The 23,803-nt window shown below is 52.1% G+C and overlaps 1 protein-coding gene across 1 annotated transcript in view; it reads right to left on the reverse strand.

Annotated features, from left to right (window-relative positions):
* Positions 1–1,584: 1,584 nt before the first annotated feature.
* Positions 1,585–23,803, reverse strand: part of LOC119091000 (guanylate cyclase soluble subunit beta-2) — a 52,243-nt gene continuing 30,024 nt past the window's right edge. Inside the window, exons 4-13 of the mRNA XM_037213722.1 lie at positions 23,071–23,201; positions 21,956–22,067; positions 19,227–19,394; positions 10,037–10,245; positions 9,077–9,284; positions 8,084–8,247; positions 5,775–5,902; positions 3,311–3,457; positions 2,413–2,567; positions 1,585–1,810 (exon numbers count right to left, since the gene is read on the reverse strand). Of these exons, the coding sequence (XP_037069617.1) occupies positions 1,585–1,810; positions 2,413–2,567; positions 3,311–3,457; positions 5,775–5,902; positions 8,084–8,247; positions 9,077–9,284; positions 10,037–10,245; positions 19,227–19,394; positions 21,956–22,067; positions 23,071–23,201 (1,648 nt within the window). The remainder of the gene's footprint in view (positions 1,811–2,412; positions 2,568–3,310; positions 3,458–5,774; positions 5,903–8,083; positions 8,248–9,076; positions 9,285–10,036; positions 10,246–19,226; positions 19,395–21,955; positions 22,068–23,070; positions 23,202–23,803) is intronic.

Genomic DNA, 23,803 nt, shown 5'->3' on the forward strand with positions numbered 1-23,803 from the left:
GCAAATCGCGCCCAAGATAATAAACGGCATGTGAACGGAACGGAAACGGGCTGAACGGAGCAACACGATGCCGTTTCGCCTTGAGGCTGGGTTTGGTGTCATAGTTGTACTTTAGTATCCAAATACGAAGGCAAGCGGTCTGTGGTATTCACAAAGATGCACGTTAGCGTGTTCATTCGGTCTGAATCAGATATATCACGACGTGTTTTCGAGATCATACACGTACATGAAGCATACACCAGCGTGCGTGGACATGGTTTGCTTACAGACGAAGAACAGAAAGTGAAAATTGTTTATCTTTATATAATCAGCCAGCTTTTCCGCCATGCGTGAAGGAAATGAAAGTGCCTACATCCCATGATTCCAAAAACAATCAAGTTCGGGGGGGGGAGGGGCAGCAAAGCATGACGTTTCCAACAAGCCGCCACACCTAAACATCATATTGCACATAATTGTATGTGTACACGGACCTCCTGTTTCGCGTTACATCTACCGCCGCAGGTATGCCCGCTCACAACTGGCGTGTGATCAGCACAGCCCTGGCCTCCATTCACCTCCCTTCACAAGCTAACCTCACCCTCAGGCCTATCATCACGTCTCACACGTGGCCACGTGACGCCCGGCACTAGGCCAACTGCAGCACAAGGTGTTCTGACAGGTGATGAAGAGATCGGCTGTGTTCGCTCAGCAGATATGTGGATGTCACCATGCTGCTGCAGGCAGCGTCCCCGCCATGTTTGGCGGCGCACTCGCAGCAGGCTGCTGCTGGTATTACCAGCGAGCTTTGACATGAGCCGACAGAAGCCGCTGAGGGGGAGCCGCTGGTGGGACTCTCCCTCTCGCCTCAGCCGACAGACACCACTGAAGCGGTGCCGTGAAAAGATGAAAGGACGTCGCTGGGAACCTCTCACACGAGCGGCACCTGACATTAGAGGTGGGCGCCGCTGAAGGGGTGTCACCCTCTGCCACCCTCTCATATCAGCAGACAGACGCCGCTGAAGATGTGCCACCCTCTGCCACCCTCTCACATCAGCAGACAGACGCCGCTGAAGATGTGCCACCCTCTGCCACGCTCTCATATCAGCAGACAGACACCGCTGAAGGGGTGCCAACTTCTGCCACCCTCTCACATCAGCAGACAGACGTCGCTGAAGAGGTGCCGCCCTCTGCCACCCTCTCATATCAGCAGACAGACGTCGCTGAAGGGGTGCCACCTTCTGCCACCCTCTCACATCAGCAGACAGACGCCGCTGAAGGGGTGCCACCCTCTGCCACCTTCTGATATCAGCAGACAGACGCCGCTGAAGGGGTGCCACCCTTTGTTACTCTCTCACATCAGCAGACAGACGTCCCTGAAGGGGTGCCACCCACTTCCACCCTCTCACATCAGCAGACAGACGCCGCTGAAGAGGTGCCACCCTCTGCCACTCTCTAACATCAGCAGACAGACGTTGCTGAAGGGGTACGACCCTCAGCCACCTCTCATATCAGCAGGCAGACGCCGCTGAAGGGGTGCCACCCTGTGCCACCCTCTAACATCAGCAGACAGACGCCGCTGAAGGGGTGCCACCCTGTGCCGCCCTCTCACATCAGCAGACAGACGCCGCTGAAGGGGTGGTGCCGGTGCGGCACTATAACCAGAGGCCGCGATTTCGACTTGTACTGGATGTAGGCGGGTGCCACCGGGGCCAGCTCCACCGGCTCGCTCGGCTGCACCTCGTGCACGAAGTAGGTGGACATCATGCCCTTCCCCTTCACCGGGATCTGGCCGCGCCGCTCGAAGAAAAAGCGCGGGTTGGACCGCAGACACCTGGCGACAGCGGCCACCGCTGACCCGGTGTCGGCGGAGATGTCTGGACGGCGTCAGCCAGACGCGTCGGCGGACATGGCGCACGGATTATCGTGACAGAAGCAGGGCCATAACGCGACGCACTCATTACATAGTCGGCGAATGATGATGCATCGTAACGATTAAGCAAATAATACAGAATTAAATCAAACCACAAAATTGTGATTTATTCCCAATTCTGCACGCAATCATGCCGGCACTGCGGATGAAGAAACTGACCGCGCTAACGTGCTGTGACTCTTGCCAGTACGGCTGACTCGCGTATACACGCCGTGGCTATATCCGCGGCAGCTGACTCACGTTTAGGTGCAGTGGCTGACTCACGCGCGGGTGCAGTGGCTGACTCACGTGTAGGTGCGGTGGTTGACTCACGTGTAGGTGCAGTGGCTGACTCACGTGTGGGTGCAGTGGCTGACTCACGTTCAGGTGCAGTGGCTGACTCACGTTCATGTGCAGTGGCTGACTCACGTTCATGTGCAGTGGCTGACTCACGTGTAGGTGCAGTGGTTGTCTCACTGAGGGTGCAGTGGCTGACTCACGTTCACGTGCAGTGGCTGACTCACGTGTAGGTGCAGTGGCTGATGTGGACGTGACCGGACAGGCCGTGCGACTCCATGCGGGAGGCGGTGTTGACCGTGTCGCCGAAGAGACAGTAGCGCGGCATCTTGACGCCCACGATACCGGCCACCACCGGGCCCGTGTGCATGCCCACCCGGATCTGCGGCCGCGGACGGGCAGTTGGTGCACCGCGGCGTAGCGCCACGCCGCTCACGCTCGCGCGCCGGCAGAGACCGACCGCCGCCGGGCGTAGCCGGCCCGAGGGCGCGGCTTGGCTCCGCCTCTCCGGCTTCACAGGTCTGTCGAGGGGTCTGACGGGGCACTCACAGCAGGCACCTAGCTGGGGCAGGGAGGGAAGGGGGGGGGGGGGAACGGTTGCGCCCTCTGAGGTTAAGACAAGATTTTGATCGATTTCCCGAAAATTCGGTCCAACTTCGTAGGAGTTGGAACAAAATTTGATATTTGCCCCCCCCCCCCTCCGAGACAACTGTTGACTACGTGCTTGGCTCAGAATTCTATTAAAAGGTCTACGGAAGCTAAGAGTTAAGAACGGGGGTGACAAAAGATGTGACGCTTCCTTCGCTCACAGTGCACATGCTTGCGTCACATGCTTGTTGTACCACGTGTTCCACTTGTGAATTTGGACGAGGGATACTTGATTTAATGGACGCGATGCAGGTCGTAGGTCGCGAGCTTTTCCACGAAATATCGCCGACGGCGGTGATCCCGCTGGCGCTCAGACGTCCTGGCGGCACTGGGATTCGAACCCCAGCCCTCAACGTAACAGCCCAAAACACGTGACACTCCACCTCCAACAATATCACACGGGAATCATCTAACCACGTCGTCTTACTCACGCGCCCTCCCGCCCTCGCACCGCCTCCCGCCGCGGCTTACACGCACCTGCACCTGCTTGTCCGTGGTGGGGACCAGCACATGACCTGCGCCACGGATCATCTGGTGCGCCTGCGTGGCCACCAGGGCGGCGTGCTCGGAGTTCACCTCTGGACAGCCTCCCACCACCATGTACGCGTCACCAATGGTCTCCACCTGTCGGGGAGCAGGTGAGTTCACCACAGGACAGCACCGTGTACGTGGGTACGTGTCACATGTACGAGGCAGCGGGGCTAGTGCTGCAGCTAGAGGGGCGCCAAGGTCGTGCTTTGCCACCCTGTATATTCGACAAAAGCGTAAGGAAACCACCCCGTTTTGTTTCTGTTTAGAGTTGTCGTTATGAAATCGTGCTTTGGCCTTGCTTTAGTTCAGAAATATCTTACTTTTTACAGATATAGGTCATATCGCATGGCAGAAGTACGACACATTTACATATTTGTTGTGGAGAAGCATACGTGATCAACTGAACCGGCCTTCTAAGATGCTCGGGATTTGGTGGTCAATATTTGCAATTAACACAAACCCATCAAAACCGGTGTCTCAGAAAGTTGAGTGGAAGTTTTCTCATGGTGACCAAAATGCCCAGTTACTTCGGAACAAGATATTCCTCAGGTTATGCGTTTTCTGCGAAGAAGGTAAAAAGGAAGTTGCGAACAACCAATATTTCGTACGGAATACTTTGTCAAGACGAAATTTATGCTGTTTCAGTCGGATATTGATGCGCAAAACATACAGGCTGTTTTACTATCTTTGATGAAGGGTCAGAAGTTGTGAAACACCAAGATGGCGTGAGGCATTCACACAAGGAAAAGCGAGAATTACCGCATGAACGTAAGATAACTTCTTAACTTAACCTTATTTCATGTTTAGCTTTGTTCTATCTTATAGTTTTTTATAACAATGCATTTCTTTATTCATTATCATTGTTGCACCCTTCCTGAACGAACTGCACAAAAAGACCTCCACGTGGACAATGACTCGGTTTAACACGCGCTCGGGTGGGGGTGAAATTGATCCCCCGAAGGTTTTTCCAAAATGGCTTCCGAACGGCGCGGCGAAGCCGCGCGAAATTTTGTACAGCTATAGACAATTGAATAGCAGATCGTTTGAAATCACAAATTAAGATGTACCTTGTAAGGTCACTGACCTATGGCAGGTCAAAGTCAGGGCATGGTTTCAGCGAAGGCAATTTCTAGGGAATCCTTCAATTTGATCCAACAACGGAGTGTTAGATGAAGCCATACATCTCTGAGTTGCTTTCTTAGGCAACACAACAGTTGAATGAGCAAATTGCCTTGACCTAAGTTCAGGTATGAAGGTCACACCAAGGTCAAAACCAACCTGTCTTGTTACTCTACGGCTTGCCGTATGAGATAGTTTCTGGTGGTCATTTCGAGTTTATTGGTAGCAGAAACCGCATTACACATCCTCCATGGACTTTTTAGAGGCCAGAATAGATCATTGACCTAAAATTACCCAGGTCAGCATTTTGTTTTAGGAACATACTGCCTAGCGTAATCTTTGTCACCTAGTCAAATGCAAAACTCAAAGCAACCTGGTATGATTTTGTTCACCTTGACCTTAAAAAGATCAAACAAGGTGAGTGACCTTGAATGAAAATGTGGCCTTTTGCTTAGCAATGGTTATCTAGGTTCTGAAGGCACTTTCGAGACAGACCTGAAACTTGACCTTATTATTTGACCTTTTTAACCCGAAGGTCGCGACCTAGCAGCCTGAAACTTTGACCTAAATGAGTTCACGTACAGGTCAACACACCCTGTAAATTTGGTGTCTCTACTAGCTTTCTTAGTTCCCGAGATCTCAGGGGGGTCAAATTGCCCCCCCCCCCCACCCGAGCGAAGCGTATCTAGCCGGCCACCCGGGCGCATGTTAAGAGCGAGTGCGTCGGGTAGCGTTAAGTGTCGACATGGCTTACGCGCATTCAGCTGCGCTGCGCAGACCATGTGACCAGCGCGTCAGAGGTAGCACCATTAAAAACGTGATATGCAGAGCAACAGTTGCACTGTAGGTATTCGCTCATATATTTGGGTTGCGCAAATCGCACCAATTTACAACTGGTAAAGATTAAACAGAAGTTGCTTCGACACAAACGCAATATCATATTTTTTCTTATCATATTTGCCCATACGATGCGAAGGCGCTCGTTGCAATATTGTTTGTTTGACGCGTATCCTCTTGGGGCCTATTCCAATCCTGGCCAAGTCAAGTTTACCGGCGAAATTTGACAAGCCGTGGAGTGGGGTAGCTGATGTTAGATTAGCTTGGAACCTGACTGGCGATCAGGCAACGAAATGCGTCATTTTGACGCTGGAATAGTTGGTTTAGAGTTATCAAGCAAGTCCTTAGCCCCCTTTTATCATAACCATGCAGCCTACCTCGTCGTCACCCATTAAACGGGCACCACCAAACTGCACGCTGGCTTAGCACCCACACTGCCGGGCCAGCTACCGACCTTATACACGTTGTTGTGCTCAGTCAGCTGATCGAAGTAGGTGTACAGCTGGTTGAGCAGCTGGACCACCTGGACCGGTGTGCAACTGGCCGCAATCTGGGTGAAGGTCACGACGTCGCTGAAGAGGACTGCCGGCAGATGGGATGTGGTGGCATGCTCTGAAGCGCGCTCTTATCAATGGAGGCTGGTGGACAATGGAAAATTATGCCGCGTGAAGAAAGCTGACAGCTCTAGACGAGGCGCTTCCTGCAAAAACACTCCCCGGCTTCCAGTCTAGGGAGGCTGAACATATCACGATCCGTAAAGGAAGCTGCAGGCAGACGCAGGAGCATGTTCTCCAGCATCGCCAACCCGCTGGCACTCAACGGAGACTCGATACAGTAAAACGAATGGTAACTACATATTATGGAGGCAGCCTTTAGCGTGTTGAAGCAGTGCCCCTAATGTCACCGAGCAACGGAGCATGGTGGCATGGAAGCACATGCCGAGAGCTGTCGGTAGGAGCGGAGGAATGGGTTGAAGCAGGGCTTTCGGATCCAAGCTTCACTAAGACTCGATACATGCCACCCCGTGATAGCTGTCAGCCGGCACGGGGTATGTTCTGCTGAGACTCGCCACATAACACTCCGTGATAAGGACTGTCGACTGGCGCTGAGTACGGTCCGCTGAGACTCGACACATGGCATCCCGTGATGATAACTGTCGACTGGCGCTGAGTATGGTCCGCTGAGACTCGACACATGACATCCCGTGATGAGAGCTGTCGACTGGCGCTGAGTATGGTCCGCTGAGACTCGACACATGGCATCCCGTGATGAGAACTGTCGACTGGCGTTGGGTACCTGTGTTCAGAAGCGGTGCTTGGAAGCCATTTTTGATGGATACTAAACTCATCGAATTACTCGTGGAAATTACACGTGTGCTAAATGCCAGAAGCGTCAGGGCATGTTTTCAACAAAGTGAATTTCAGTCCGCTGAAGCTGATGCTGACACTTTCTGGTTTTTATCGGTCAAAAATGACATAAACTGGCAAAAACTCACCAAGCCAAAACACGGCTCGATTTTCGGCTACCTTGGCATATTCTGATTACATCTTTTCCTGTCCAACCGAAATATCGGTAGCAGGACGCAGGTATACAACGGTAAAACGTGTCGCATATTTCCTATAATAGGTTTACAAATTAGTGTTGGGGCGCATGCACTAAGACCATTGGCCATGGATCGTAATTCGCAACTAATCCTTTCACAATCAGCTGTAACATGGTACCACCCGACCTGGACATATCAACATGGATTAATCACCTATTTGATGCCTGAGATTTTGCAGGTGAAGCAGGTAAGAGCTTCTAGGATAAAATGATGCTGCATTGTTGTCTGTCTTCATGCCTGATACATTTTTAAAATATAGTTTTAGGCTTGTCTTGCAATCTGGTGTTTACATTGCGTATTTTTGTCACAGTCATATCCGGCAATGTTAGGGTGGGTAATGTTAGTTGGTACTGCTTTTGTGAGGTCCTTCCGCTTTGTAAGGAAATTTAGCTAACCGGCTTATCATGAGGGGTGATCATCTATGATGAAAAGTACCAATGGATGGCAATCGTTGATCACTTATCAACTGTTGGGCTCCTAATACTTCAATAACTTCCAAGTTTCATCAACATAAACAGTGGTCGGTTTCATCAATCTCCCTAACAGGGCAGGGGTACTAACGAGTGGTGTGGACGAGGGGGAGGCTAATGAGCCTAACGAGGGGGAGGCTAACGGTCCCCCGTTGGAGGTGGTGAGAGACTGCTAGGGTCGACGTTCCAGCTCTTTTTTGGAGGCTCATGGTGCTCGCAAGAGCTCTAAAACATCAACAACAACAAAACGGAACCCACGAGGCATCACGATAGTCCCGAGCTTAACGAGTCGTTCTGATTTCAAAAACATTGCCCCTGTAGCAACTAAGAGGAGCCCTTGGCTTCAAGGACCGCCAACAGCTGAATGGCCCACTCCTGGGCGGAGTCCTGGCCACGCCACTGGGACCTACAATGCTGTTGGCATCAGTAGTTAAGTCTACAGGATCACCGTGTACAGCGCGAGCTCTGACACGGGCCGACCGACAACACCCGGGACCGGCACTGCCAGACCGGCGCCAGGAGCGCCAGCTGACGACGCCGCCCCGCTGACTCGTCACTCACTCGTAACCTCATCGAACGTCTCCTGCACGGGCTCGTCACTCACTCGTAACCTCATCGAACGTCTCCTGCACGGGCTCGTCACTCACTCGTAACCTCATCGAACGTCTCCTGCACGGGCTCGTCACTCACTCGTAACCTCATCGAACGTCTCCTGCACGGGCTCGTTGCGCTTCAGCTTGACGGCCACCAGCGGCGGGATCATGGAGTGCAGCAGCTCGTCCGTGCGTCGCATCTCCTTCTGCAGCGCGGTCGCTGTGCCGGCCAGCTCCGAGGTCGTCTTCTCCAGCTGCTGCCTGCCGTCGCCGGGGGCGGGGGGGGGGAGGAGCAGTTATGTGCAGCTGGTGCCAGTCGCCGCGCCAGCAGGCCGCTCGAATGGCCTGATGGTGAGGAGGTGAGGAAGTGTGTGTGTGTGTGTGTGTGTGTGTGTGTGTGTGTGTGTGTGTGTGTTTGTGTGTGTGTGTGTGTGTGTGTGTGTGTGTGTGTGTGTGTGTGTGTGTGTGTGTGTGTGTATGTGTGTGTGTGTGTATGTGCGTCATTGGGACTTTATTACGCACTCAGCTGCTGAGGCTTCATGGCGTCGCCTGCATCTCACCCTGGCAGACCGGTGGGCACCGCTGGGAACCAATGCCCGTACCTCTGGTTTCTCAGACGCGCAGTGGTTATAGGAAGGGCTATCTTCACGCGTATCTCTCGTTTGTCAATGATGTGTAGTGTTAAGAAACGCTCTGCTGCTGTGGGGAATTTCCTCTACGAGTGCTGGTGCTACCGCATCAGTCGCTTTGTTTTCACTGCCATGAGTTGGTAATAGCTAAGATATATCTTTTAATCGGTCTTTAAGATGGTGAACAAAGCAGAGATCGTAACACGTGGGACCTGGCCGATGTGTGTATAAATACGCACCAGACCAACACACCGTGCATTGATCTAAACCCTATCATACAACCATACGATACAAAACCAACGTGACCAGCCTCAAGCATCCCCCCACCCAGATGTCCTGCTATCGCGTCGTGCATCGCACTGCATCGCCTTGTCTTCGGGGAGCGTGGTGTGCTACCCTCTTTTTCGGCCGGCGCCGGCTGTTGTCGGCCAGGCCCGGCGGAGGCGTCCACCTCTACTGACATGACGTCGAACTCGATGCCGCGCTGGTCCTTGAGCAGGATGAGATCGCGCGTAGAGTCGTGGCTCGGGATGTCCGAGATCTTCAGTGCCATCCGCTCCAGGTCGCGCACACTGCGCGCCAGCGGCGAGCCCAGGTACAGGAACAGGGGGGCGTCGGTCAGCTCCAGCGGCGCCCCGTCCGAGGCGGCAGCCATGCCCACGATGCTGCCTGCCGCCGGGCATGAACAGCGTGAGCTGGACCGCAGCGCAGTCAGCTGCTGAACCGTCACAATCAGCTGGTGAACCGTCACAATCAGCTGCTGAACTGTCACAATCAGTTGCTAAAACCGTCACAACCAGGTGCTGAACTGTTACAATCAGCTGCTGAACCGGTACAATCAGCTGCTGAACCGTTACAATCGGCATTTGAACCGTTACAAGCAGGTGTTGGGCCGTTACAACCAGCTGCTGAACCGTCACAATCAGCTGTTGAACGGTGTGCGGCATCTTACGCTTGTCGAAGGCACGGTGCTTTCGATTGCAGTGATCCCGACTCCAGTTCGACACTGCCTGCGCGCCCTACACAAGGCTGAAGCTCGACAACGGATATAACATCAGACTTACTCCTCTGTGTGCTGATTTGATCACGCACGTGGTAAATTTCAAGATGAGAAAGTTTATCTGTCCGTGATGATGACAAGGCCATCCGATTCCCCGACCTCTGGACGCGCAAGTTATAATCACCGGCCACCACACCTGAATAAACACGTGCTGATGATGTTAACTGAGCCATTCACCGACCTGAGCACCGCCCGTGGGTGAGCTCCAGGCACCGCCAGAGGTACACGGCATGCATCACAATGAACACCGAATCTGATCCGACACTACACCGCAGCGCCAGTCGCCGTGTCCACACAGAACATGTCCACACGAGACGCCAAAGCCGCCGCCCCCCCGAGTCGGTAGCGCCTGCTGTCGCACCTTTCAGACAGAAGAACCTCTTGCCGCTGCGCGTGACCTTGCGGTACTCCAGCTGGAACACGAGGTTGGAGAAGCGCTCGATGTTGGCCACCGAGAGCGTGACCTCGGGCCAGGTCATGCAGAAGACGTGGTCGAGCCGCGCGCCCTCCAGCTGCGTCTCTGGGATCTGCGCGCCGAGGCCGGCTCCCGTCTGCAGGATAGTCAGCCGTCTGCGGCAGACACCGCCGGCCGTGAGCGCCGGCGGCACCCGCCGTCGGCAGTGTGCCGACTGGAGGATGGTGAGATGGGGGGGGGGGGGGGGGAGGGAGAGGCGATAATAGGATGGGGTCTGGGCTATTCCAGGCGGGATGTAAAAGTTGAGGGCATGCCCGCCATTCGCTCTGTCCGCCTCCCAGGCCGGCTATCCGCCCCTGGATGCCATCTTTCAGACTATGGCTCTAGTTTCCTGGAGCTGACTGTTTTCCGAAGAACAGAAACTTCCTATCCCGACCTCCATCTGTCAGCGCATCCATACTGTAGCATGGACTAGTGCGTTAGTAGCTCTCATCCAGACTGTAACATGGGCTAGTGCGTTAGTAGCTCGCATCCAGACTGTAGCATGGACTAGTGCGTTAGTAGCTCGCATCCAGACTGTAGCATGGACTAGTGCGTTAGTAGCTCCCATCCATATTGTAGCATGGACTAGTGCATTAGTGGCTCGCATCCAGACTGTAGCATGGACTAGTGCGTTAGTAGCTCCCATCCAGACTGTAGCATGGACTAGTGCGTTAGTAGCTCCCATCCAGACTGTGGCATGGACTAGTGCGTTAGTAGCTCGCGAATGACCCAGAACGCATCTGAAGAAAATGCGGATGCCAGACAGATGCAAAAGTTTTGTTACCGAATCTTTGGAAGGGACCTGAATCGGGGTTTATAAAAAGATGCATAAATTCCTTCAAAGACCTTCCTTCAAAAGACCTTTAAAAGACCAACAGAAGAGTATCTGTGATCTATCCAAATGTTTGGTGGGATCCCTCTGGATCCGAGGGTTAGCATCTTTTAAAAAGCAGATGAAATGCAAGACTCGCGAATTCGTGTCACATTCATCACATCACCTAAACTAGTGCAGTGCCTGACATATGTGGAGAATGCAGAACAGGCTCATAACTCAACGAACACGCTCATCATGGCTCTCCGGCAGCCTGCTACTAGCACGCCATCGGGTGGAAGAATTTGAGAATTTGAAAAAGAAATTTGAGAATTTTGAGAACTTGTGAATTTGACCCCCGAAGGCCTTTTCAAGGTAGCTTTCGAGCAGCGCGGAACAGCCACGCTAAACTTTGGAAAGCTGTAAGTCTTTTGGAATAACAAAATTCGGTGCAACTTGTAAGGTCGCTGACCTTTTGTGGGTCAAAGTTCCGTTATGGTTGCCAGTGAACCTAAAGAATTGTTCAATGTGATGCGGCAACGGAGCGCAGACGTAGTCATGCGACTTTAACATAGTTTCTCAGACAATTGGGCTATTGGACTTTGGATTACGACCAGTTCCATTACTTTGGGTCAAGTGTGAAGGTGAGACCAAGATCAAAACCAATGTGCTTTTTGCTGGTTAGCATCCTTCACGGGGCGGTGCTTACACCCATTTTGAATTTATTCATCACAACAACGCCAACACATGTGTTATTTTGACTTCATGAAGGTCACGGGAGGTTAATGACCTAAAATGCCCACCAATCTCTTGCTTTTGAGGAGCACGCTTCCCATGATAGTAATAAGTGCCGTTTGTAAATTCAAATTTGAAAAAATCTCTAAACTTTTTAGCCAATTTCACTTTCCACCAATCAAATTAGGTCACGGACCTGATATGCATACCAGTGGTACTTTGTTTACAAGACGCACCGAACCTGGCTGTGTGAGCAGATCTGAGAGCACTGCGGACACTGATTTGGAGCTTAATCTTGCCGGACCTTTTTCGACCCGAAGGTCATTGCCTAGGGCCCTCAAAGTTTGACTTGAATGAGTTAGCATAGAGCTCTATCTACCCTCGGAATCTGGTGTTTCTAGCTTTCTCGATTTTTGAAATCTCTTGAGAGATCTTCGGGTGGATGTGGATCAGACTGAACCCCACCCCACTCAAGGGTGTCACAAGAACTGGGCACCCGGGCGCGTGATAAAACTGACGCCGTCACCTGATTTTGGCGCACAAGGCGTGCTAACTGCGAGCCAAACCACAGGCACGTGCATCCCAAATGACGCAAACTAACAGACCAGGCCTCGGACTAATGTCAGGATGCCGATTTGGCCCGCCAGTCGCTAGATTGAATCGCAGCTGTGTGGCACAAACTCGTGCATGGTCCTGGTCCTGATCCTGGTCTTGCATAGTCCTGGCCCTGGTCCTGGTCCGGAATGGTCCAGAATCCTCCTGATGTTGATCACCTTTGTGCAACATAACCTTCTTGACGTTCTTCCTGCAGCAAAGTGCGAGTTCTTGTCTTTGACCTCATCATGCAGCTGTCGGTAAGCTTCAAAGCGTTCGAAGCTTCTAATGGGTGACTCCAGGCGCGACGAAAAAAGCCGCGTTAGCCTCTGTCATGCAAGGATGTTTCTCTGTCAGATGCGTGCCTTAGAAACCATGTCGCTGCCTTTCCGGGGAAGCTGTCTGCTGACTTGGGCGTCTCTCCCATGCAGTCTGCAGACCATACGCAGCGGTTGCTGGTTCCCGCAACAGCACCATCACCGCAGCGGCTGTGGTGATGGTACGGTACGAATGGTATGGATGGTACGGTCTTCAGGATGGTACGGCTGCCGTGTCATCCTGCAAACGGACGGGGATTCCTTCGACTTTTTCACGCCGCCCACTCCCTGCGCGATGGGGTTCTCCTCTCCTGCTGAGTGGCAGCCGCACCGTCACTCGGTCGACACACGACGAGCGATGCTCGTCACAGAGTCACAGTTCCAAATATCACCGCGAGCGTCACGAGAAATGGTGACCGATCGTAGGAATCGGGCATCATCTGGCAACTGGCATCATCTGGTATCTGGTATCATCCGGTACCTGGTAGCATCTGACATCTGCTATCATTAGACATATGAAGGCATCTGGTATTTGGTATCATCTGACATCTGATATCACCTGGCATGTGGAATCATCCGGTATGTGATATCGTCTGTCATCTGGCACCATCTGGTGTATGGCATCATCTGGCATCTGACGTCATGTCACATGGCATCACTGAACGCTGGAGTGCAAAGTCAGTCATGCTGACTGGCAATGCCGATGAGCCGTCGCCCCGCCCGCTGGGTCCGATGTCATCCTCGCATCAGTGGCGGCACCTGAGCCTGCAGCCGCAGCTGACTCTGCTGGTGAGACACTGACGACGACGGGGACGCCTCAGTGCCGGGCACCCGAGGCCTGGAGCGCGCGCAGGAGGCGTGACACCCGGCTCCGGCGCCGGCCTCAGGCGGGAAGCGGTCCCCCTGCGGCGCGCCAGTTGTGTGTTCGGCTCCAATGTCCGAGCTGGTGGAAGGGGTGGGGGGAGGGCAGCTCGACGGAGGCAGCTCCGGCTGCTGCGTGGGAGCGCGCTCAGCGGCAGGAGACAGCAGAGCTGGTGTGGGGCAGTCGGCCGCAGTGATCTTAGCCGACGATCTCAGCCGCGGCGTTCTCAGCGTTATCTGCCAGACGCCGTGCGTCAGACTGCCGTCGATGTACACGCGGTCGTCTTTCACATCAAGACCCAACGCGGAATGCCTGGCTTGTGGTGCTTTGACCAGCACCACGCCAGGCCAAAGCAGACCGACAGCTCGTAGTGATGAAACCAGCACCAAACCAGGCCAAAGCAGACCGACAGCTCGTAGTGATGTAACCAGCACCGGACCAGACCAAAGCAGACCGACAGCTCGTAGTGATGTGACCAGCACCAAACCAGGCCAAAGCAGACCGACAGCTCGTAGTGATGTGACCAGCACCAGACCAGGCCAAAGCAGACCGACAGCTCGTAGTGATGTGACCAGCACCAAACCAGGCCAAAGCAGACCGACACCTCGTAGTGATGTGACCAGCACCAGACCAGGCCAAAGCAGAGCGACAGCTCGTAGTGACGTGACCAACACCAGGCCAGACCAAAGCAGACCGGCAGTTCGCAGTGACGTGGCCAGCATCAGACCAAAAGCAGGCCGACAGCTCAGCACCAGACCAGGCCAAAGCAGACCAACAACCCGTTGTTACGTGACCAGCACCAGACCAGGCCCAAGCAGACCGACAGCTCGTAGCGGCGTGACCAGCACCAGATGCCAACACGATCCACCTGGCCCAGACGACACCCGAGGCGATGTGGAGAGGATGGCTGCTGAGGTATCTGCGGATGTGGTTCTTGTTGACGATAATCTCTCCTCTTCACATCATACAAAGGAATCACACGCCAGGATCGGTCTGTTTAGGACGCGCCTCGGGATACGACACCCCAGTCGCTCCGAGGCGCCCGAGCCTCGCTCAGCTGCCGGTCAATTATTCTGGGAGCCAGCGGCACCGACAGCTGCCTTCGCCGGCCACGGGCGCTGTGATACTGCGGTAGACTTGGAATACATCTCTCGGCCCTGTCGGACGTCTCCCTGTTGTTCCTCGCCGACAGTGGTGGCAGTGGCGGTTGAGGGGACCTGTGCCCCTCAAGACAGACTCAAGCCTCTCCGCGGCAGTGATATAGCAGTCTGGAATGTCCGTTCTCCGTGGCATAAGCCAAGCCATCGGTACGGGCGCTGAGTTCTCAGGACTTGGCATCGTCCGGCAGGATCGTTCCTGTGCTTAGTGCCGCACATCACCTGCCCGAGAGCTAACTCATCAGCTGCACTGGACTGCAATGGAGCCTGCCGACATGACACGACCGGCCAGGCTGTGCCGAGTGTGGTTTACTCCAACCATCGAGTGATATCTGCCATCAGGGTCAAGAAAACTGCCATGAACTTTTTCAGCTTCTGCTCTGTTAAAACTGACGCGATGGCGACGAAAAATCCAGAAACAGTGAAATTGTTTTGAGCTCTTGTGATTTTGATCTCTCCGCCCAGCAAAAATAAAAACAAAACAAGGAAAGTGTCAAGAAGTGGAAAGTTCACTCTAAAATGATGTCCTTGCCCGCTCTGGTGTAGTCTCTCGAGTGATGTGTGTCGTGTAACTGCTATGTGTTGACGGTTCCCTCTAAATTTGCGAGAGTTTTGCGAATACATTTTTCTGATTGTTATTGATATCATGCACTTCGCAATATGTCACATTGACATTTTAAACTAGTGGTATTCGCATCAGGCATGAACATTAAATTGCATGTTATATCGAGGTTAATTCGCTGAAAGTTATACGTGTATGTGATTCCGGCCAGAGTAGCTGAAGCGGCCAGAGACGCCGAGGACGGTACTGCCAAAGAGCAGTGAGCCGTCCAGCCGTAAGACCCACGACCTCGACGGGCACGCGGGGAGTGCCTGGCAATGGACCACCTTTGAAAGAACTCGTTTATTTTACGCCCATCCGTGCTGGACGATTGTTTGACGTCCACCCATGTTGCTTTATGCAACGTCAGATCAAATATTTAGGTCACATCATTGATGAACATGGTGTCCGTTCTGACGGTCAGATGTACGGAAGTTTCAGAATTTTCCAGACCAACGTCGGCTCCTCAGGTGATTGGTTTCCTGGGAGCTGTTAATTATTACAGACATCACAGTCCCCGTCCGTAAGACGTACCTTTTCCATTCGTGAATTTCGCATGCAAGAAGGTAGAATTTGTCTGGAGTGATGCGTATGAACAAGCTTTTAAGTCCATCAAGCGTTCAGTACTGAACTACCCGGTTCTCTGTCTTCCTGCTTTCACCAAAGATTTTTATCCCTCGTCTGATCCGTCAGACTTTGGAATCTCCGCAATCTTAGAGCAAGAATTTTATTCTGGGTTACAACCTTTCGCTTACATTAGCCGCCAGCTTCACAAAGCTGAGCGTGATTATTACAGAACAGAAAAAGAATGTTTTGTCATACTTTATGCCTTTGACAACTTGAAGTGTTATTCGACTGGCCATCAAAGACACGTGACCACCGATCATTTACCATTGCAAGGACTCTTTAAGGCCACTCATCCAGGTGGTCGCCTCACCCGATGGTCTTTGAAACTGGCAGCATATGACGCTGATGTCACCTACTTACCAGGCCTTCTTAATGTCAAAGCTGATGATGATGCTGATGTTTTGACTCGAGTCAAGACTGACTCCCAAGCAAAAACTGATTTTCTTGGTTTCGTTTCCGCTACTGTGTTGGAGCATGAAGGTTGGACACGTGACCGGACCAAACCTGAACAGAAAAAGACCCGACCTCATCCCTAGCATAGATCATCTTTCCGGTCAGCCTGAAGATCGCTCCAATCCCCAGCTCCAATCCCCAGCTCCACTCCAGCCTTGTCAAGCTATTTTCTAAGCTCCGATGGTCCTCTGTACCGCGTTGCTTCTCAGGCCGACAAAACTCGGCCATTTATAGACCAGCTCCCCTGACATGGAATGTGGCACAAAAATACCACGACGTTTTATGGAGCAGCCATGTTAAGTTCGAGAAAACAGTGTCGAAAATTCCTCTGTCCATTTGTAGACATACGCACACCGATTTTCAACGTTGCGTTAAATACTCTCGTTTATGCCTGGAGAGCCCGCCCACAAATATATTAAAACTCCCTATTACGACTACTGACTCCGCGTCACCTGATGCACATTTCTAGATATCACTGTTGCCCCAAAGATAAGTTGCCGTGACAATTAATATTACCTTTCATCGATAGTACATTTTTCAAGATGGCCAGAAGCGTTCTTCTTTCCGAAAGAAATGTCGTTGCAGTTGCTAAGGCATTTGTCCGGACACGGTATGAGCCAATATTTACTCAGTGGTTGCAGTTCCAATTTCCCGTCCAAACTCACGCAGCCTTTTTGCAAACTCCTTTAGGGCCAGTCGCCTTTAAACTTCCGCGAGACACCCGCCTTCAAATGGCCGTGTAAGACGATGGCACGTCAGTATCGGCAACATTTTATCTCAGTTTGTCGACTCGTCCCAGAGAGATTCGGACGAGGTTCTGCCTCTGGCATTGTTCGCCACACGTAGCGCAGTGAATTGTTCAACAGGTGATAATTAGGCTCCGATACGGCAGGCGATGGCGATAATCCGATACCGTATTATCCTTTAGCGTTATAGGTGTCCTTCTTTCATGCAAGCGCTGGCGCAACATGCATCAAAAAAGGAAAATGCAAAGCATGAAATGCATAGAAAAACACTGATAAGTTAATGTTACGCCACCCTATGTGTCTATGTGCACTCAAGTTTTGCGCAAGTGTTTGTATAACCCATGGCACCAATGGGCACATCGTAATGAGGATGAGCAGTGATCTATGTGTTATATCCGTTGCACGTTTGTGCCTGTATCTCTTTTGGATACGCTCCATTTGGTTCATCATGATTTGTGTACCATCATATATTTTCCACATGCTGGCCCTGGAGTAAACATCCAATGCCAAAAACTTCTCACATCTAAATCGGCGAGAAATCTACATCAGTGATCACGGGACAACCAGACTACAAGTTCCGTCTGATTGGCACTGGCCAGGCCACGCGGCGGAGGTGTCTGGTGGTCCGGGCCGACACGGTCCGTGCGGCACGAGAGGCGGCGTCGGTACTGGCAACAGCTGTGGTGCCCGGCTACCCCCGGCGCTGCCCGGTACGCTGACTCTCCTCTTCAGCATCCGGCATCTCAGCTTTGCCGCCCGCCTGTCCGACGTCTTAGGGCTCTTGACCACGCACAGCTGCCACCGCGACCACCGGCAACCAGCCACTGTCCGTCACCTCCGACACATGACAACCGGTCTCCAACGAACACCAACAGCCGATGGAGGCAGTCGAACACATCGAACCGCTCCTGCTGCCGTCCGATGCGGCTGGACAGCACCGTCTATCTTGCCACCTCACCGGGCGGAACCGCAGCAAATCCGCTGCAAGTGCATATCCATGAGCAGCTATTTTTCACCGTGCCGCCCCCAGCTGACCTCAACGGTCCAAGGATCACAAGATTATCCCTCCGGCGCAGCCTGACGTCGTCACAACTGCCACGCGCGGATGTTCCGCCCTGTGGCGGGACGGGACGTGGGCGCCATCAGTCGTGGGACGTAGGCGCCATCAGTCGTGGGACGTAGGCGCCATCAGTCGTGGGACGTGGGCGCTATCAGTCGTGTGGCGTGGGCGCCATCAGTCGTGTGACGTGGGCGCCATCAGTCGTGTGACGTGGGCGCCATCAGTCGTGTCTGCTGCACCGCCTCGGGAGACTGGTGGACTGTTGCGTCTGGTGGACCTCTGCAACTCAACCGCTGTTGCGTCTGGTGGACCTGCACAACTCCACCGTTGTTGTGTCTGGTTGACCTCGGCAACTCCACCGCTGTTAAGTCTGGTGGACCTCGGCAACTCCACCGCTGTTGCGTCTGGTTGACCTCGGCAACTCCACCGCTGTTAAGTCTGGTGGACCTCGGCAACTACACCGCTGCTATGTCTGGTGGACCTTTGCAACTCGACCGCTGTTGCGTCTGGTGGACCTCGGCAACTCCACCGCTTTTGCGTCTGGTGGACCTCGGCAACTCCACCGCTGTTGCGTCTGGTGGACCTCTGCAACTCCACCCCTGTTAAGTCTGGTGGACCTGTGCAACTCCACCGCTGTTGCGTCTGGTGGACCTCGACAACTTCACCGCTGTTGCGTCTGGTGGACCTCGGCAACTCCACCGCTGTTGCGTCTGGTGGACCTCGACAACTTCACCGCTGTGTGTGCGTCATGTCAAACAGGCCGCTTCGTGCAGTGCGTCCGCTGAGGCCGTATACCGACATTAATATCCATCAAGTTCACCGATTGCCTCATTCTTTGAACGTCTATTTTCAATCGACATACCCCGCCCCCTCCGTGTGGTGTGGAACTCCAGGTCGCTCGACCACCTCTTATTAGGCACCAGACACATGGGCGGGTGCGGGACAGCCTGAACGGCACCTCGACCGTGCGCCGCGCATGCGCCGGTCGGTGGCTCTGCCCCTTTCTCTTGGCTCACCCCGCACCGAGAGTTGGGGACTGCTTTGACAAAATAAACATTATTGAGACTTCCTCTACCGGTCTTTCGACTCACACATCCGGCTTCAATTATCCACTACGGCAGCAAGGGTCACCTGTCGAAGACAATGTGGTAGGGGTGGATGCGGCCGAAGAGCTTGCCGCCGACAGCGAGCCCGTCACCGCGGGTATGGGTGCGCTTCTTGACCAGCTGCACCGACTCCGGCCACTCCTTCATCCAGTTCAGCGAGATCCTCGGCATACCGATCGGATGTTGCGTGATCCTGCGACAAGACACGCTGTCATGGCAACAATCACAGGTGTCAATTTGTATTCTTTGGGTGGGCCATTGCCCCCACTTCACCCCGATGTCCAATGTACCCCTTCCCCCCAACAGTGAGTTTACCCCCTCAACTTTTTGGTATCTAAAGATAGGCAGGACATTAAGAATTGGAACTCCAAATTCTATCGAATTTGAACAAGATGTCTTCTAGTTGTTTCTCAGCTCAAAGGAACAAAGACAATGAAAACTGCGACGTCATATTCACTGGTTTACAGCTGAGAGACCAGGTTACAATTTGAACGTTACGCACTCGTGCCGTCTTTAGTTGAGTTTTTCCTGCATATTGTATGTTTTTATTACACATTTAATAAGCCTTCTGTCTATGGTCTAGTTTTAGGCTATTGTTTGAGTACTTGGGCCTCATTCAGCAATGTTTGCGTTATTTGGCCACGCCGCGTTAACGGCCCACCAACTCAAACCAGCCGAATATTAGCGCCTAAAAGCCTGTTATTAGTTATTTATCATTATAGTTATTATATATATATATATATATAGTTATTACTACATATATATATATATATATGCATATATACACACACATATATATATATATATATATATATATATATATATATATATATATATATATACATATATGTAGTTATTATATAGTTATTATATTACTGTAGTTATTTATATTAGTATTAAAAGCCTGTTATTGGCCAAGTTATTAGTCGCATTCGACAAGGTGAAATTCTAGCACCGGTTCGCGGTGTCGTTAATGCTAATCTGTTACTATCATAAACCTAAAAATTGCTCAGGTGAAGCATGCTTCCGGACCTCCATCTACACGCAAGAATTAACATTGTGAATCGTTCGAAGGTATCACTTCCAGGAACGCTATCGTTGCCGTCCGGCAACGACCCCACCGTAGCGCGTGAAGACCTATGGAAACTGCAACGCCAGGCGTTGGGGCTTTTAAGCTAAGACTTGCGAGCGCCCATGGTCAGTACTATAAGTGAATTTCCTTTTTTATTCTGTTCAGGGGGGAAAATTCCCACGTGAACATAGGTTGGCCCTATCAGTACAAATTTGTAAACAAATTCCTATCTACAATCTACGTTTATTACCATCCACGTTTACAATGTCTATGTACAGCCCAGAAAAATTCCGGCACAGCCCTGTATGCTACTGGCTTGGAAAGGCTTCATAAGACCATTGTAAAATGAAAAGCGATGGTGGTTTTACTCTATGCAGTCACTTAATTTCTCGCTCCTTCGGTTTGCCGAGTTCAAAATGAACACAGAATTAGATATTTTGGTGCCCTCTGGATTAGGTTGCTATCAAAGTATGTAAATATTGAAATAAAGTGGACAACTGGCTGCGCCCCTGCTTGGGTGAGTTCGTTGAGTACTGAGTATGCGTAGCTACGCAAGCATGATCTCATGTTCATTGAAGAACCAGCTTGACTAGCAGCGTTCTTACAATTAACCTACGTTGCGCGCGGCATTAATGTGACGGGCGGTTGTTTCGCGACCCGTTTGAACTGAAGCGGGTGGGGTCGCTTTCTGTACACAGGTACGAGCGCTTGGTGCAGCGTTCTGTAAATGCACAGCAGGCTCGCAATGCATGCTTATTGAAATCAGCGGGGAAAAGGGCACTTCCAACAGGAGGGCACCTGCCTAACCGTGTTTGCGAAACGGCTGAAGACCATGCTCTAGAGTGATACGTGGAAGGGTGCTAGTGATTTGTTTTACATTAACTGAAATGTGTCTGTTGTATCCATGGAATTTTGGTGTGTCGAGATCCCGCGTTTAAATGGGTTATGATAGCCACATATACCTATCGCAGGCACTTGTCTTGTGTGCGCATGAATAAATAAACGACAACATGCCTACCTTAATGATAAATGTACGCATATTTACTCTGCATAATAAACAACCAGAACATAACTGAACAAAATCGGAGCGGTATCTCGTACCCTTTCCCGTTTGGCAACTTCCACAACTTTGGCCTCATTTTGAGAAATCATTTTGAGAAATCGACATCCATGGCAGCAACGGTCAGAACGTTGGCATGGCAACAACGCATGGGTCGGAGGACGGCAACAATGGCGCGCGTCACCAGGATTGCAACAGCCGATGCGGAAATGACGGTCTTTTTTTGCACGAAGTCATATATACTCTGAGCTGGCTGCCAGGCGAGGTAGAGTAAAAGTCAAGAAGTATGGCATCGCATCATCAAAAGCTGCGGCACACGCTTACAGCCGGCTGTTTAGTGACACAGCTCCGTCGAAACCCCCTACAAGCGACTGCTCCGTCATCTGCGATTGACATCGATCGTCACACCAGGGGTTCAGGGGTTCGGCTCAGCCATTTGTCGGCGTGGCGTCAGCGACTGGCGGCAGCGTCAGCGTCAGCATGACGGTGGCGGCAGGCCGTAGTCCGTCCAAACGTGTTGAGGTGATAGTGCGCGGAATCAGAGGCCTAGACTCTGCCGCCCTCAATCATAGGCCTGGACTCTGCCGCCCTCAATCAGAGGCCTGGACTCTGTCACCCGCACCTGAATATAACGTGCACCATCGGACGATTCGAAACCATCTCCTTGTGGACACTGACGGTGCTGATCTTGATGTTGATGCTGAAGATGTTCCGAGCGACGGCCTGCAGCAGTCCTGGAGGACAGACCAATGTCATCCAGAGTAGGCGGCGAGAGCTCATGAGACAGGCATAGGCACTGGCCGGCAGAGGCGGGGCTTCGCAAAGTGATTTGGTGGGGGGGGGGGGGGGCTCAACAGCGCAAAAGGACTCAACTTGCCCCACCCTGCACGCGAGAAACAATTGAACGGAACACGAGTTTGTAAAGGAGCGGGCGGGTGTTTGTCGGCAGTAGCGTAGCCCGGAGGACTGATGGCGGAGGAGGTGGTGTGGCTATGGACGGCGGCCGGACGCCGTGTGGTCAAACCCGGGCGGCGTAGGACGCCAGTTGAGCTATGGTGCAACGATGGAGCTCGCTTAAGATACAGTCTTCAGTGAGTGACGTGGCGCTTCTCTGATGGTCCGCAAAGCTCCCAAGGCGGCAAGATAGCAAGAGAGCAGGATAGCAATTCCTCATAAAACACGAGCAAGTAAATAAAGCACGAGTAGGGAAGCAAACCATTCGAATGCATAGCCTCGTTACCCAATGAGTCAGATCTTGTCTCGGCCAGAGTCCCACATACTTTTCCAGCTGACAGACACGATGACACTACGAGGGCTTGTTCCAGTACTTAAGTACGTATCCGGAAAAAATATGTATCTTTATACAACACAGTGACGGGTTCTGCGCCCGAATTTTCGTCTCAAAGCAATTTGGTCAGTCTTGTTTGAGCAGTTGCAGCACATTACGTCTGGAGCGCCTGTTTTGTTTGCGTTTCGCTTTAAGTTCCGAAGGGTTGTTTTTGCCTGCTTTGTTCTTGCTCGGGTCTAATGTGCAATCTCAATAGCCTGTTTGTTTGCGTTTTTTCTTGTTAAAACCCCAAAAGATAACGCTTCCCTCAAACAGCCATAACGCAGAAATCTCTCGACGTATTGGATGACTGCAGAGATCGATCCCGGGCCCCCGTTCAGTCGGCGGGCCCGGAGATCAAGCACTGTGAATGTCCGGATGCAGGCCGGCGCCCGCCGACCGACTCAGACCCGTTACGATGCCGGTACAGCAGTCCCTGCGCGAGTAGTAGTTGAGGGCGAGAGCCTCGCCCTCTCGCCCCACGAGCTCCGGGCGGAACGACGGCGACTGAGTGCCGGCGAACGCCGTCGACATCAGGTACCTGCCGGGCGGGACAGACAGCTGACGTTACGCCATTTACCGGCAGGTGGCAGGCGCGCCGATTGGCGCAGGCGGGTGGAGGCGGGAGAGGGGAAGGTGGGTTGCAGACAAAAGTACGCGTGGAAAAGATGCAAATGATATTTGATTATTGGCAGGGGTTTAGCTTTGCATACGTTCTGTGGGCCTAAACCCAGCTCCTGACTTGGTCCTTCTCAATGCTCTTCTTAGCGCCCAATGCATATGAGGAAAAAACGAATGCTGGCACAATGAAATACAACAAGCGCATGTACTGTTGGTACACTGAGTCATCAAACACATCACTATCAACATCGATATTATTACATATCGTCCTCATCACTACCACGTGGGTCTCAAATGCAAAATCGCTCCTTCACATCAAAGAAATTTTTGAAATGATATATATATATATATATATATATAATGTATGTATATATAGATATATAGATAGATAGATAGATAGATAGATAGATAGATAGATCATTGCGTAAATTTATTATTTCGGGCCTCAAATCAATGAGGCCGAAATCAGAGGAGAAATCAGGTTTGGGAATGAGGTTAAGTAAACGTTATTGGCACACAGAA

Source organism: Pollicipes pollicipes, unplaced genomic scaffold (genome assembly GCF_011947565.3).
Source record: "Pollicipes pollicipes isolate AB1234 unplaced genomic scaffold, Ppol_2.1 Scaffold_3216;HRSCAF=3773_pilon_pilon_pilon, whole genome shotgun sequence".
Taxonomy (NCBI): domain Eukaryota; kingdom Metazoa; phylum Arthropoda; class Thecostraca; order Pollicipedomorpha; family Pollicipedidae; genus Pollicipes; species Pollicipes pollicipes.